At 42.1% G+C, this 14,527-nt stretch overlaps 1 protein-coding gene across 5 annotated transcripts; it reads right to left on the bottom strand.

Moving 5' to 3' along the window:
- Positions 1 to 518: 518 nt before the first annotated feature.
- On the bottom strand, positions 519 to 11,978 carry LOC109891357 (hyaluronidase-2-like). Of its 5 annotated transcripts, none has more exons than XM_031825552.1 (4): positions 11,866 to 11,978; positions 5,455 to 6,424; positions 3,008 to 3,097; positions 519 to 2,397 (listed from the first exon to the last, which is right to left on the bottom strand). In XM_031825552.1, the coding sequence occupies exons 2-4, from the start codon at positions 6,406 to 6,408 to the stop codon at positions 2,005 to 2,007; spliced, it is 1,437 nt and encodes a 478-aa protein (XP_031681412.1). In that variant the 5' UTR covers positions 6,409 to 6,424; positions 11,866 to 11,978; the 3' UTR covers positions 519 to 2,004. The 5 variants fall into 5 exon arrangements, with proteins under 5 accessions (XP_031681412.1, XP_020339421.1, XP_020339420.1 ...); XM_020483832.2 differs by lacking the exon at positions 11,866 to 11,978 and adding an exon at positions 10,054 to 10,494; XM_020483831.2 differs by lacking the exon at positions 11,866 to 11,978 and adding an exon at positions 9,123 to 9,387.
- Between the last annotated feature and the right edge of the window lie 2,549 nt (positions 11,979 to 14,527).

The following is a 14,527-nucleotide window of genomic DNA, read 5'->3' as shown; positions in this document are numbered from 1 at the left end:
TTCTCTGTACTCCTAGCACAATAATATTGCTTTTGGCACCATGAGATTACCCCCCTTACACTTGGAAGAGATTCCCAAAAACGGAGGGGAAAAAGAGGAAAAGTGAAATGTTGGCAAGACACAGAGGTAGGTAACTCAGGAGAGCAAGTTACCAAGGTGCAAAGGCCTTCACGTGAAAACCTTACCAGACACGTTGCAGCCTGCTCCCCGGGCGCCTGAGGCGATGACGTGGACGTCGATTAAGGCAGCCCCCTGCACTTCTCTGATTCAGAGGGGTTGGGTGAATCCATCCAGTTGTGCAACTGATTAAGTATGGCCTTTTCCCTTACTTTTCTGATGCCATTAAATCCAACTACAACTTAATGTGTCACTGTACTGACCATGAATGGTTAAAACATGCTTTTCCAAAATGTATGTCAAACTGCTCACTGTGTTTGCAACACGTGGTATGTGATTGTGAACTCCGACCCACCATGATGTTAATAACGGCAGCACAACAGCTCCAAGATACAAATTCATTGAGAGCCTTCTCATATTTCAAGTTTAATGTAATAAAAAGAAATGACTAATTACACTTAATTACAATTACATCAAATGTACATGTAGGAGAGTAAATGAGAATCATGTTTGGGACATAAATAAGAGCATTGAAAACGATAGACCCTCACTGAGGCCCCTGAAGAAGCCTACGAGAGGACAAAGCCATTTTCTTAGGAATTTGGTTTCAGGCAACAGAAGGCAGAATAGAGTAAAGACAAAATGAGCAAAAGTGCTTTCAGCTTTGGTTTACAATCCTCACAAACACTCAGAAAACATCAACACAGAGAAAATGTAGATGCACCAGAATAAGAATCATGACAATAAGGATGATGACCACAGACACGTTATGCCAAACACTCGTTGGGACAGGCACTTCGCACTGTCATCTGTGTAGATGAGTGATGTGTTTACAAATATCAAAGAATATGTTGTGGACTACAAACATTTCTTACACATTCTTAGATGAGTTGTTTCTTGTTAATGTGACTGAGGTGCTAAAGTGTTGCAAAAGCAGTCAGCGTACGACACAGTAGATGAAATGAGTTCCTTGCCACAATGCTAAGCTTTACTGAAGGTCATGAATATTCAAATGAAGCAGTCTTTTCCAAATATTCCAGTTATTTTCCACAGTATCATTAGAGGCATAAAAAAAATAAGACCATAGAAAAAGAGAACATTACAAAAATATGTTGAAAATTGCTGTTGATTTTCCTCGCTGTATCTGCAGTTGGACCAGATCAGAACTGGGTGAGGGGGTAGCAGTCTACCCGAGGTGTGCACAGCACAAGTCTCTTTGGACAGAATCTTCACAGTAGGAGTCCCTTCATAGAAAAGTAGCATTCTTGTGTGATGCGTTAGCTTCTCTGTTGTTGAAGATTCAATTCCCTCATAAGTTTCAACATGAGTAAAAAGAGAGAGGCATATTCTAACAAACTACTGTCTAACTAGTAACCCAGGTACACTTCTAACTAATGACAGTTTACTTAGACACACACACAAACTCAATAATACAGCTGGTTAGCATTCATACACCTTGCAGACATCTTAGTTCTAGTTCTGGCTGTTAGCTCCAGATGTCTTCCAGCTCTGGTGAAGGGAGGGATAGATCACTACAGTATGGACCTTCATTTCTGCCACACTTGCAGCGCACCCACTCCCTAAAAACATCAAGTCAAAATAGAAGGCTTGTTGTTTTGCCCACTTCAAATGCTGTCCCTTTAGCTTGTGTGGGTAACTGAAGGGTACTGAGGGGTATCTTCAGTCCCCTCCTTCCTTCATCATGTTGAGAAGCAGGCACTCCCATGTCCTCTCCTCCATGGATCAGTCCCACAGAGCAGCTAGTGCCCATCCCTGACCAGGAAGCCCCCTGAGCACCAGTAGAGGCCAGGACTAGATCCAGGATCAAGGTGTGGTGGTGGTGGCTTCCCCCATATTGCACGGTGTCAGCTCCTGCTCCTCCCAGCCTCAGTGGAGCACAGTGAGAAGCCCCAGAGGGAGCAGCAGAGTCAGTACAGACCAGACTTTCCAGACAGGGGCAGCACCACTCTTCCCCAGCTCTCTCTGGGCACAGCCCTCGCCCTTGTACCCACTGTAACACTGGCACTGGAAGTGTTGACGGTACCCAGCCAGCTCCCCCTGGCCTAGTTGCCCAGTCACCTTCAGCCTCCCCCTCTGGCTGCTGATGCTGTGGGTGAGGGGGCTGAGGTGCAGGTAGGCATCAGTGTCTGAGTGTTTGCGGAGGCAGCGGCCATGGAAGCCGCACAACTTCTGACTGCACAGTTCTGCTGCTGTGGAGACATTGAATAGGTACCGGCCCAGTGGACCCCGGAGGTACTCACTCAGACTGGAGCAGCTGGCCTGGAGAGAGAGACACACATACATACAGCGAAACACACACACACACACACACACACACACACACACACACACACACATATATATACATACATTGAGACACACACATATACCCACAGAGTGAGACAGAGGCACAGACTCAGAATGGAAATGAGAAACTCAGACAAAAAGAAAGTGGAGAATTGGAGGTCAAGTGTGAAACGGGGCAAACAGAGACACCAACACATGTTAGCATTTAATGTGGATAGACAGGAAATTGTCGTTACATAGTAGCTACAGGGGGGAACACCAGACTGATGACTCAAACTAGGCATAATCTATGAATGATCAAATAGGTGTGTCCCCCAAATGGCAACCTATTCTCTACAGGGCCCTGGTCAAAACTAGTGCACTACGAAGGGAATAGGGTGCCGTTTGGGAAACACCCCAATTGGAACATTCATAGATTATGCATAGTTTGAGTCATTATGTTGGGAATAGGGAATCTTCAGGGACAACACTCCCATTGCTGCAGCCATAAGTATGTTACAGAGGGGAACACCAGACAGAGGACTCAAACTAAGCTATGCATAATATTGAATGATTAAACAGCTTGAGTGATGAGAACACTCACATTGCTGCTGGCGTAGGTATGATCTCCCCAGATGATGACCCCAGATGCTCCCAGGGCTACACTCTCCCCAATAGTGGACACCAGGTCTGTCTGCACACACACACAATCACACACACACACACAAGTTAAGTATGGAAGTTGGCAGGCCATTATGAACATACTGGCCATGTTTGAGATCGACTACATTGCAGTCGGCGACGACCCGTCAAATCATAATGAGTTGTCATCATGACGTCGGGTGATTTGTAGTTCAGTCAGTCTGCAGTGGCTGACTACAGTGACATTAACTGTAACACACGCACCCTCTATGAACAGGAACACACACATCATTTATTCATTTCTTTAACACTGACCAGCTGAGCTGACCCACACCCTTCATGTAGATGATGAGGTCACATTATATGGAAAAGATGGTGATTCAGAACAGAATGTCAGAGGAACTGACACATATCTCTTTACTCCCTGGTTTAAACACACAGACAGATGTGTCACTCCCACGCACATCCTTTCACTCCGACACATCCTTATGGAGGCTTCAGACACACTCAAAGTAAGAAATGAAGCATGATACAATATATAGGCTAACCATGATCTCTCGTTCCTTCAGAATAATCCTACAAACACACCTTCTGTCTCTCCCTCTCTCCTCCAGTGTGTCCAGTCCCACTGTGTCCAGTGGGAAAGTAAACACTGATGCCCAGGCTGTCTAACAGCAATTTATTCATCCACACACAACAAACCTCACTGCAAACATACGCTCACACACATTAGTACCAACCTCTCCAAACGCACCTCTTCAGCTCACACCAACCTCTCATTTAAATATATTCAGGCAGTAATCTATTTCCAATTGTCTTTTGACTCACTACTACAGTGAATTTGTCTAACTCCCCTCTTCTATCCCTTGGTGAAACAGCTGCAGGAAATGTAATCTAAACTGCTGACAGAAATGGGAACCAGCAAACAAACGTCACTCTTCAGACGAGCAGTGGAGTTTTTCCACAGCGTTTTCAACAGAGTGGTTAAACAGTACATTCACATGTACATGCACGCACACACACACCACACACACGAAATTCACTTGAACTTGGAGACAATCTGTCTTCCTTCCTGCATTTGTCCTAAACAGAGAAAAACTGGACAGTAAAGAGCGAAGGGAATTATTTAGACTAGGCTAATGGCTCTACTATGGCCCAATAATTCATTCATGACTCTGGTGTGGGTAAGAATCAGTTGCTGCTTGAGATACTGTATTTTGTGCGCAATGGGTGTGTGTGTGTACTCCAGATTAGTGCATGTGCATGTTATTGGAAGGTTGGCCAAAGGTAATGATATTTGGTGTAGAAACCGCAGAGAGACATATTTAGGTTTCTGGGGAAACACAGGCAACTCTGTGTTGCTGGACATGCGAAGCCTGGTCATGTAGGAGTGTGTGTGGACATGTGAATGTTCTATATTTAGCCCTGACATATTAGCCTGGCTTTCTTTAACACTATGCGATCCAGACAACAATGCATTCAGATCCTCATGGGCCGGTTTCCCGGACACAAGTTAAAGGGATACTTTGGGATTTTTGTCAATGAGGCCCTTTATCTACTCCCCAGAGTCAGATGAACTCCTGGATACCATTTGTTTGTCTGTGTCTAGTACGAAGGAAATTTGAGGTAGTTTCGTGAGCCAAAGCTAACTAGTGTTAGCACAATGACTGTAAGTCTATGGGTATCTACTAGCAGGAGTAATTAACAACCTACTTCAAACTGCACGCAAAGACATAAAAATAGTCCAGGACTTGGCTTAATCTGTGTCTGTAAAACCACCAGCCCTATATTTTTAGGCCCTGGTTAGAGTAACACTTGCCTTGTAAGACCAGAGGGGACTGCACTCTTGGTTAAAACTTGATTTGTTTAACACTTTTTTGGTTACTACATGATTCCATATGTCTTCTTTTTACTATTTTCTACATTGTAGAATAATAGTGACGACATAAAAACTATGAAATAAGACATATGGAATCATGTAGTAACCAAAAAAAGTGTTCAACAAATCAAAATATATCGCAAAGAGTTGCTATTTGAAAAATCTCAAATATAAAATATATTTTGATTTGTTTAACACATTTTTGGTTATTCTACAATGTAGAAAATAGTATAAATAAAGACAAACCCTTGAATGAGTAGGTGTTTAAAACTTTTGCCCGGTAGTGTACATCAGGGTTAATTCAGTCTCACACACAGACACACTTTATCGACAAAAAACAACAACAAAAAACCAGTTGTGGTAAGAGGCAGCTGAGAATTTCAAAGCTATAGTGTGTCTGATTTCTTACCGGAATAACAAAAACAGAGATATCAGGTCTCTGCATAGCACAAGTTATGGTCATGATGAAGAAGGCGAATCATATCTACAGTATAGGGACAGAATCAGGCCTATAACATGGGCCCTCTCACCTCAGTCAGCGGAGTCAGCTCGTTGGCATACGTAGGCCGGGTATAGACAAAGACAGGCCGTGCCAGCGCGTCACCTGCCGATGCCAGACGCATCCCCTCCTTCACCCGGTTGCGGACAAACTGCCGTCCAAACATGGTGGAGCGCAGCACTGTGCTCATGTAGACAGATGGGAACAGGGCCGTGCTCTCAGTCCATAGCCAGGTCAGCTGGTCATTGCGAGCCACCTCCACGTCAGGGCAGCGACCAGTGTAGTTCTCCAGGCCGCTTCGGTAGTCATGGTTGTAGCAGTCTGGAAACAGGTAGAACCCCCACAGCTGGTTGGGCCGCAGGCTCTTGGCCAGCCGCAAGGTCTCCAGCATGAATTTCCGGGCCGACAGCTCAAACTCCTGCTGGGCCACTTTCCCCACGCGCTCCAGGGGCCACTCCAGGTTTTTGCTGGCCACCAGTTGCCGGGATTGGTTACGGTATACGTCCTTGATGTCCCAGTTGCGGATCCACAGCGGACGCCACTCCTCCCAATCGATGACGGCAAGGCCTTTGGCGTTTGGTTCACTTATGTACTTGTGAACACCTTCGGGCATCTTCTCGTAGTGCTGCGTGAGGCTGGCAGCCTGTGGGAGCCCACCGTTCACCGCGGTGCCGTCCCGCTCGTAATACGGATACAGCCCTAACCGGTCCTTATAGAAGATGGTGAGGTTCTGTCTGACAAAGCCCTCGTTGGGCGACGCCACTATCTGGAACTGCTCCAACGGGAAACGCACACCATGCCGGGGGCGGCAGTCCTCTGTCGGGGCATTCCAGGCAAGGAGCAAAGGCTTCTGGGAGAACATGGGCCATCTAGTGGGCTTCAGTTCTTCAACTCCGAGGACATTCCAGGGAGTGAGCAGAGCCAGGAGCAGCAGCCAGGGCAGCTGGCCAGTCAGGGCCAGGAGAGAGTGAGGCGCTACCCCCATGGCCACCTTCTCTGCCCTGGAAGAGAGACACAATGTCAATGTAGCTCTTTACAATCACAGCCTAGGAAATGAGCCTCTCCAGTTTCTCAGTAGACTATATAATTTGGCAGTGATACAAAGAGAGCTATTTTTACTGAATGAAATGGCATGTTTACTTAATATACATTTCTCCAGGTGCCCTCACAAACCATTTCTAACTGTGTTATGTAATAATATGCCTTGAGCAAGAGTGTGTGTGTTTTCAACTTCAAATCAACATTAACTTCCTTTCACAACACTGATTGGCACACATATGGTAGGAGATTGCCAACCATTATGACAGGGCTAGCTTGTAGGATATCTCTGAAATATAAGAGAGTATCTTGGTACTACTAAATAAAATTTGATTTGATTTACTCTTCATACTAACATTGTTGGAAGGTCATGTAGCCCTGCAGTAAATAACACAAACAAAAGTCTGACAATGCATGGGGAGATAATATTTCCAGGGTTGGGTAGGTTACTTTCTAAATATAATCCGTTACAGTTACCTGTCCAAAATTGTAATCAGTAACGTAACTTTTGGATTACCCAAACTCAGTAATGTAATCTGATTACATTCAGTTACTATTAGATTTCTTTCCCCTTAAGACACATTAGAAGAAGACAAAAATGTATGTTACCAATTGAACAACATCTATTGCAGGATAAATCAACGTTAAAGTTTACATAGCTGCCCATATATGGATGTAAAATGTTACTTTATGGGTTGGTTATGTAGGCTTCTTCTAACCCATTGCTTTCTACTACATATAAAAATAATATGATTAAATTATATATTTACATTAAAAACCAAAGTCTATCAGAATTCCAGTCATTCAAATAAATATTATACCCCTTGATCTTCAAGAATAGGATTTGGAAATATGGAATTATAGATTAGACAAATTGATTTACCTGAGCATAACTCCAAAACGAAGGACTTATTAGCCAGCACTACTCTGTTCTTTATGATTTTGTGGTCATGGAGGACTGATTGGGCTCATTGATTCCAGTTAAAAAATAAATGCTGCACTCATGGAATGACATGCTTTGAGCACTACTGAAAAGTGCTATTTACATGTGAAAAATGAATGCTTTATGCTGCATTTGCTATAGACCTATTGTTGACCTTTTTGTTGGTGACACTTTTTGATATCTTGATAATATGCAGCTGTTTATTGGGCAAATCCACAGATGAAACAATAACAAAATCTCCACCCCGCCTCTGTTTTGGTAAAAAGCTGAGGGATGTGCCTGGAGAAATGTAACCACTCTCAGATTAATAGACAGAACTACGGATGGTAGGACTGACCATCCACGATATCAAAAGTATTGTTTTAACCATGTTATGAGGCTATACAGTGTTTGTTCACATTTACAAACATTTGAGAAAAACAAGATGATATTTTGAGATCTCATGGAGTGTGACAATTGAATTTAGCTCATGAGGCATTATAAATTATATTATTCAAGAATCAAATAGATATATATATAATCTATAAGTCAAAAACATTATGTAGCAACTACAGATTGCCCCTTTAAATCTATCAAAAATGTGATTTTGAGCATGTGTCCATTAGGCCTATGGATTTTTATTTTATCAGCATGAATTTGATTGAGCAATAAAAGCCCCACTTTTATTCCATAGGCCGCTGTTGCAAGAGTGTACTTTTCACTGGATGTCCACTGGTTTCAAAAACAATGACTGCAAGGCAGTTTAAACTTCTTGAATTCAACCATTATTGGGTTCAAATACACATTTAGATTTGTGAACAGCCATGCACAACAACCACAATCCGTAAGGCGCAAATAACTAAATGAGAGCAGTGTGATTCACATCAATGCGCTATGTAGATATCAATAACAAATTAAATCCATATCACCGTAGAGTACACCACTGCTGTTATCCTCACCTCCAAGCGTTAATTCAAATTCGATAATCTTTGGATGCCGACAGTAGTCGCAACATTGGACAGTAGCCTTCAAAAGCCTATTCCTGCGATCGATCAAACACATTTTGTGTGTCATCATAGTGGTCTCTGACTTGTGGTCAGACTCGCTCAAGTGGAACAAATTTTAAACTTTTTTTCAATGCTTGAATGTCATTGGGAAAACAAGTCTAAAATATGTTTTTCGCTAACATCCTTTCTGAATTTAAAAGTAACCCTTGAAGTAATCATCTAGTTTTTCAAAAGTATCTGTAATCTGATCACAATATTTTTGCTGGTAATGTAACGAATTAGTTACCGTTTTTGTAATCCTTTACATGTAACGGATTACACCCCAACCCTGATTATGTCTGTGGACCCAAAAAATACCGATGACTGCATTTTACCCTGTTTTCGTGTTTATGCTGGCCTCGAAACGAATCGAACAATACACTCAAATGTAAAACCAAACCAGCTCACCAGTTTCAGACAATGTGAATGATTATCATTACTTGCTAATTCGTTAATCAAATAAGTAATTATATGCATACCAAATTCACCACAAACTAGTACGAACACGCGACGTAGTTGTACACGCGCACAACGTTAGCACGAGCTAGTTTCACAGTCCTTGCATTTACTCATCACATTGTAGCCAAATACAATAACTGAAATTGAACGATACAGTTGCGAACTGTGCAATAATGTTACACTACTTGCTACTGTAGCAACACACGTTTCACTAGATGACCAGGGGAATCTGACCTGTAGCAGACGACTAGATCAGGACAACGGTTTATTCCACTAATGTGGTTTCAAACAAAAAACGACAAGAATCTGCCGGCATCCTGGTATACATATCTCCTCATGATGGAAATGTTCCACCAGTCTTCTTGCTAATAACATATTATAATCAATACATTTTTCGGGAAAATCCACTCTTGCCAACAACGCATCGCGCCCAGTTCCAAGCAGAGAAACAATGCTCCGATGTGCTACGAGTTTAGAACTGCTCGTTCCATTCTACGGGAAAGGGGGGGATACGTTCAGAAATTGACTTCAATGTTTAGGTCACTTCGTCTTGATGAAGAGTAATACATATATGTCATTGGACAAATTAGTGTCAATATATATTTATGTGTATGTTAAAGCCATACTAATGTATTTGTAGCGTTTTTGGTTTGACGTTTGTTTACGATTACTCCCTTTAAATGTCAATAGTGGCTTAGTCTTCGAATTTCGCTGAGGGGTAGGATATCACCCCGAAATGTGTTCTTTAAATTAAGATAGGAGATAGTCACATGTACGAACCAATCCAATTAATTATGTTTATGTAGGTTTAGGTAGCAGATATGTGGGTGACTAGCACTGCTAGCTAGTCTATAAATACCACGTGTTACAGGAGTGTGGATGTCCACTTTAAACGAGCCAATCCTACTTTTAGACTGCGTGTTTGTTATAATTCAGTCATCTTAATGTAGTCCTTACTGATACTTCTCAGTAATTGACAAGCTATGTGACCATACTCTTTCAAATCTTTCAGGAAACAGAAATAAAGCATACAGCTGTCTAACTTCATTCACACATTTGCAGTTCACCCCCTAGAAAGCATGATGTCCACTGACCATGTGCTGTGGACATAGCTGCTGTTCCTGTGAAAGTTGGGAGCGACCACTGACTCTCCGTGCTGACTCACCTGACAGGGTCAAACTTATGAAGGGGAAAGCGTCTCTCATGGCTGCTGACCAAGCAGGTTAAGACCTACAGCAGGATTTTCTCGCTCTCTTTCTCACTCTGTTTGCTTGTTCGCAGATGTAATTTCAGTACAAGGAACACAGAAGACCAGACCATTTTAAGTCAACTGGGATACCTTAAAGTAACGTATCATGTAAACAGGGCCTGCCTGCTTTACATCAGTCCCAGGTGTATCTGCCTGTAGTCTTGTCTATCGCCACTGAATGTCCATGGTTTAAAGCCTTCCCCTCTCTCTAAGCCCTGTGGAGCGGGCAGTAACCAGGAATTGCTACTAACTAACACACACCTGGAGGTAAACTACAGTAGTAGTGAAGCCACCGTGCTTCTACCTCTTCATTGCTTAACTGTTCTTTTAGGCTGGGTTTCTGTATAACCACTTTGTGACAACTGTGGATGTAAAAGGGGCTTTATAAATACCTTTTGATTGTATATAACCTGGTTATTGTTATTCTTATTGTGTTACTTTTTATTATTACCTTTATTTTAGTCTACTTGGTAAATATTTTCTTAACTCTTCTTGAACTGCACTGTTGTTTAAGGACTTGTAAGTACGTATTTCATGGTAAAGTATACACTTGTTGTATTCGGCGCATGTGACAAATAAAGTTTGATTGAATGATTGACCACAGTAGAGTGCATTTACCGCAATGCAATCAGTGCCTTAGTATGCCACCCACACACAGCTAGGCAGCTACAGGCACAGATGTGTGGTGCTTTGAAGTCTGGCCTAGGGTCCACTGCTGTGAAATCCAGACAGGAATCTACTTGACAGGAACAAATCATTCAGCAAACCAGAGGTGATTTGACAGAGTGTTTTTTGAGAGGAGGGCAGTGCAGTGCAGAGAGGAATGACAAAGATGTTGTGGAAATGTGTTTTGTAGTTTGAAGTAATTATCCAAGGAAGAAACTCTCTAGCGGGGAAGTTTAGGGGTGGATTTGTTTTATGCTACACTCCCTAATTGATAGCATGCTAACAAAACTCATAACTTTTAGACAAGAATCTCCTATGCATAGACTACACACATGAAACTACTATGAAGAAGCTGAAAACACATGAAAATAGATGTTAGAGTAAATTGGAATATTATCAAATTAAAATGACCTAACACACTGTGTGTGATATGTTTAGACATTTTACAAAAGGCATCAATGTGATGTACCTCCTGCCATAGCAGTGTTACACTCATCGTTGGATGATAAATGACCGGACCAAGGTGCAGCATAGTAGGTTTGGAGAACTTAACACTGGGAAAAACAATGAACATAAACCGAACACAAAAGCTAGTTGTGTCTTAAAGCAACAAACAAAAACGAAAGTGCACAATTCTGTAAGGCAAAATAAACTATACAGAAAACAAGATCCCACAAAACCCAAAAGGAAAATGACAACTTATATATGATCCCCAATCAGAGACAACGATAGACAGCTGCCTCTGATTGGGAACCATACTCAGCCAAAAACACAAAGAAATAGAAAACATAGTTTTTCCCACCCGAGTCACACCCTGACCTAACCAAACATAGAGAATAATAAGGATCTCTAAGGTCAGGGCGTGACAAGCAGACAATGAGAAATGGTGTCTGAAATGCAACTGGTAATCAACCTTGGTTAATTGATTCAGGAGTAGAGCACATTACTTTTAGATGATGGATACATGCATAGTAAGAAATGGAGTAAAAAAAAAAGGAATGCAGACAAATATGTTATAGTCAAATGTTGAATAAATCGGTCTCTGAAGTTTTTCCCACTTACCCAACAGAGGCTAGACTCCTTTTCCTTGCAAATACACTGAAGAGGACTGGATGTGTTGTACAGACCAGTTTCTTTCCCCACTATAATGTTGGCTGAAGTGTCCTGGGTCCCCCTGCATTGACAATCCTTTGAGTGTGTCAGTAGTTAAATGCAGAGATCCAGCCTTACATCTTATTTCAACCTCTGACAGACCCCACCTCTGTCCCGCCCATGCAACCATGCCAAATAGACATCAGGCTCATGAACTCAATAAAATATAACTCACCCCTCTCACCAAGGTTAGGTTTAGTTAGACTTAGGGCTCAAACAAACCAGAAGGTACTTCCTTCCCTCTCATGCTCATAAGAGTCAATTCCGCCCTATCCCTTAATTTAATGGTTAACTGACAGGTTGTTGGATCAGGTATTATACTAGGTATCAATTCTGAGGCATAAAGATTACTTATTTTACTAGACTAATTATGAGAAGACAATCCCCAAATGCCCAAACCCTACAAAAATCCTGTGTGTGTGTGTGTGTGTGTGTGTGTGTGTGTGTGTGTGTGTGTGTGTGTGTGTGTGTGTGTGTGTGTGTGTGTGTGTGTGTGTGTGTGTGTGTGTGTGTGTGTGCGTGCGTGCATGCGTGCGTGCGTGCGTGTGTGTGAGAGAGAGAGAGAGAGAGGCACATATTAGGGTTTAGTGTCGAAGCCAGGGGTTTCCTTTGTTTTTGTCACTGATCATCTGACTGAAGTATGACCTCAAGCGTCTCCCATTGTCCAGCTATTGTCCTGCTCAGGGTATAAAGTTAATTCTGACCCTGTACTGGGGGAAAGGGTATGCCTGGGGTCACACACACACACGCACACACACAGACACGATAACGCTTAGGGCTAGCGTGAAACGTCTCCGGCAACCCATAGTTTTTAGTCTAATCAGCACTTTAAATGCTGTTGAAAGTACATTCAAATGAGCATGAATGTACATACTGTTCTTTGCATTGGGTATTTTTGGTGACTGTTGACACAAAAGACCTCTGTGGTAGGAACATTGCCACTTTGTGCTGCATTGTGTTGAGCCCTATATAATAGACACTTTCTCATTGCGTGATAGACACTGTCCTTAGTGTGTCCCTGTATAGGCAGAAACAAAAGCTGCTTTTATACGCTGGGCAAAAGCAAGGTCATAGATCAAAGCCAATAACAGTCACTAAACTAAGAAGCTAGGCTTGTGAATAATCATTAGTGCCAGTTAGTGGGGTTGGTGCTGAAGTGAGATGGATAAGGGTAAAATTAGGGTAATAATCACAGTATTAACTATGTTAACTATGATCATCAAGTTCTGACCTTCATCAGGTTACTCAGTCTGAAATATATGTAGGGTTTAGCAGGAACTTTGTACTAGTCTCGTGCTACCAGACATCACACAATATTCTAGTTTGTTTCTATGGATAAACATAGAACGACTGGAGTCAAGGCTATCTTGGTACAGACTTTCAGCTTGTGTTATGGATGTGTAGCTACTGCTAGTGATGGTAGTAATTATCCTTTTCCTTGCCACCATCATATTTCACATTACATAACTATAGGATAGAACTGGGAAGAGCCTTCGGATGCCTCCAATCAAAATGGTTTGCATTCCGCTCATGCACAATGTAACAGTTTAGAATTCCGAACTCTGAAGAGGTAACCCGAGACGAGACAGGGCCGGTTCAAAGACTCCGGTCTGACTGTCCAGCAGGGAGAATGTCACCTTTGACCCTGCATTAATCTACATCCCCATAAAACCACAGGTCTGTTAGGACATACGAGATGGCCAGGGATAACAGAAAACCCACACCAGGATGTGGAAAATGGCTCCTTGAATCATTGGCTTTCCAAATAGCTTCTAGTCTTTCTTTGGCTTTCGTTTTCTTTCCTATCCTTTGGCTTTTCTGATGTGTTTACATTTGATTACAGTTTGGTTGGCTCCAGTCCCACCCACAAACATGTTTCATGGTAATTCACTAATTACAACATTAAGCAAAATTCTTTGAAATGACAATTACAATAAGTACTATGCAAAACATTCTGAAGTGAGCGCCTTGCTATATGACAGCCAGGGACAGAAAAAAGAATGGTTCCGTTCTTGGAAGTGTGATGCTAGAAAGAACTCTTCTTCTACTAATACTTGTTCTTTCCCTAAACTGAAAGAAAAATGTCCTCCAGAGGGAATGGGCATTGAGTTTCCTCATAAATACTCTGAGACTGCCACAATAAGGCCTACAATATGTGAAATAAAAACAATATGCTTGTATAAAAGCCAACGTGAACAAATAAGACACTCATTATCCCTTTTCTTTGGACCCAAAGAGAATTTGGGGTTTCTTGAAAGCCCCAAAGAAAGATTATGAAGTTCAGAACACAACCTACCAAAAAAACAAAACTTTCCATCTCACCTGTGCATGGCCCTTCACCAAACCTCTGGAATATTATTGTAGCTTTGTGGAAAAGTACAGAGATAAAACAAACTATTAACCGTTGTTTAATCTCCCTCCTGTGACGCAGTGCACACAGCGACTCACAGCAGAGTTTTTTGAAGGCTGAAAAGACTTGAACAAAACCTTGTATAAAAGCAATAAAGTGAAGTGGACCATGACACAGCATTATTTTATCCTCTAAGCAGACAATAACACAGACTTCTTTGCA

This window comes from Oncorhynchus kisutch, linkage group LG5 (genome assembly GCF_002021735.2).
Source record: "Oncorhynchus kisutch isolate 150728-3 linkage group LG5, Okis_V2, whole genome shotgun sequence".
Classification (NCBI taxonomy): domain Eukaryota; kingdom Metazoa; phylum Chordata; class Actinopteri; order Salmoniformes; family Salmonidae; genus Oncorhynchus; species Oncorhynchus kisutch.
The sequence above is the reverse complement of the archived record's forward strand: the minus strand, read 5'-3'. Positions and strand labels throughout refer to the sequence as shown.

Coding starts and splice junctions, on each gene's coding strand:
- LOC109891357 (XM_031825552.1), bottom strand. CDS start 6,408: ATGGGGGTAGCGCCTCACTCTCTCCTGGCCCTGACTGGCCAGCTGCCC. Junction 3,098..5,454: donor AGCTGACTCCGCTGACTGAG/GTGAGAGGGCCC, acceptor GTGTGTGTGCAG/ACAGACCTGGTGTCCACTAT. Junction 2,398..3,007: donor ATACCTACGCCAGCAGCAAT/GTGAGTGTTCTC, acceptor CTCTCTCTCCAG/GCCAGCTGCTCCAGTCTGAG.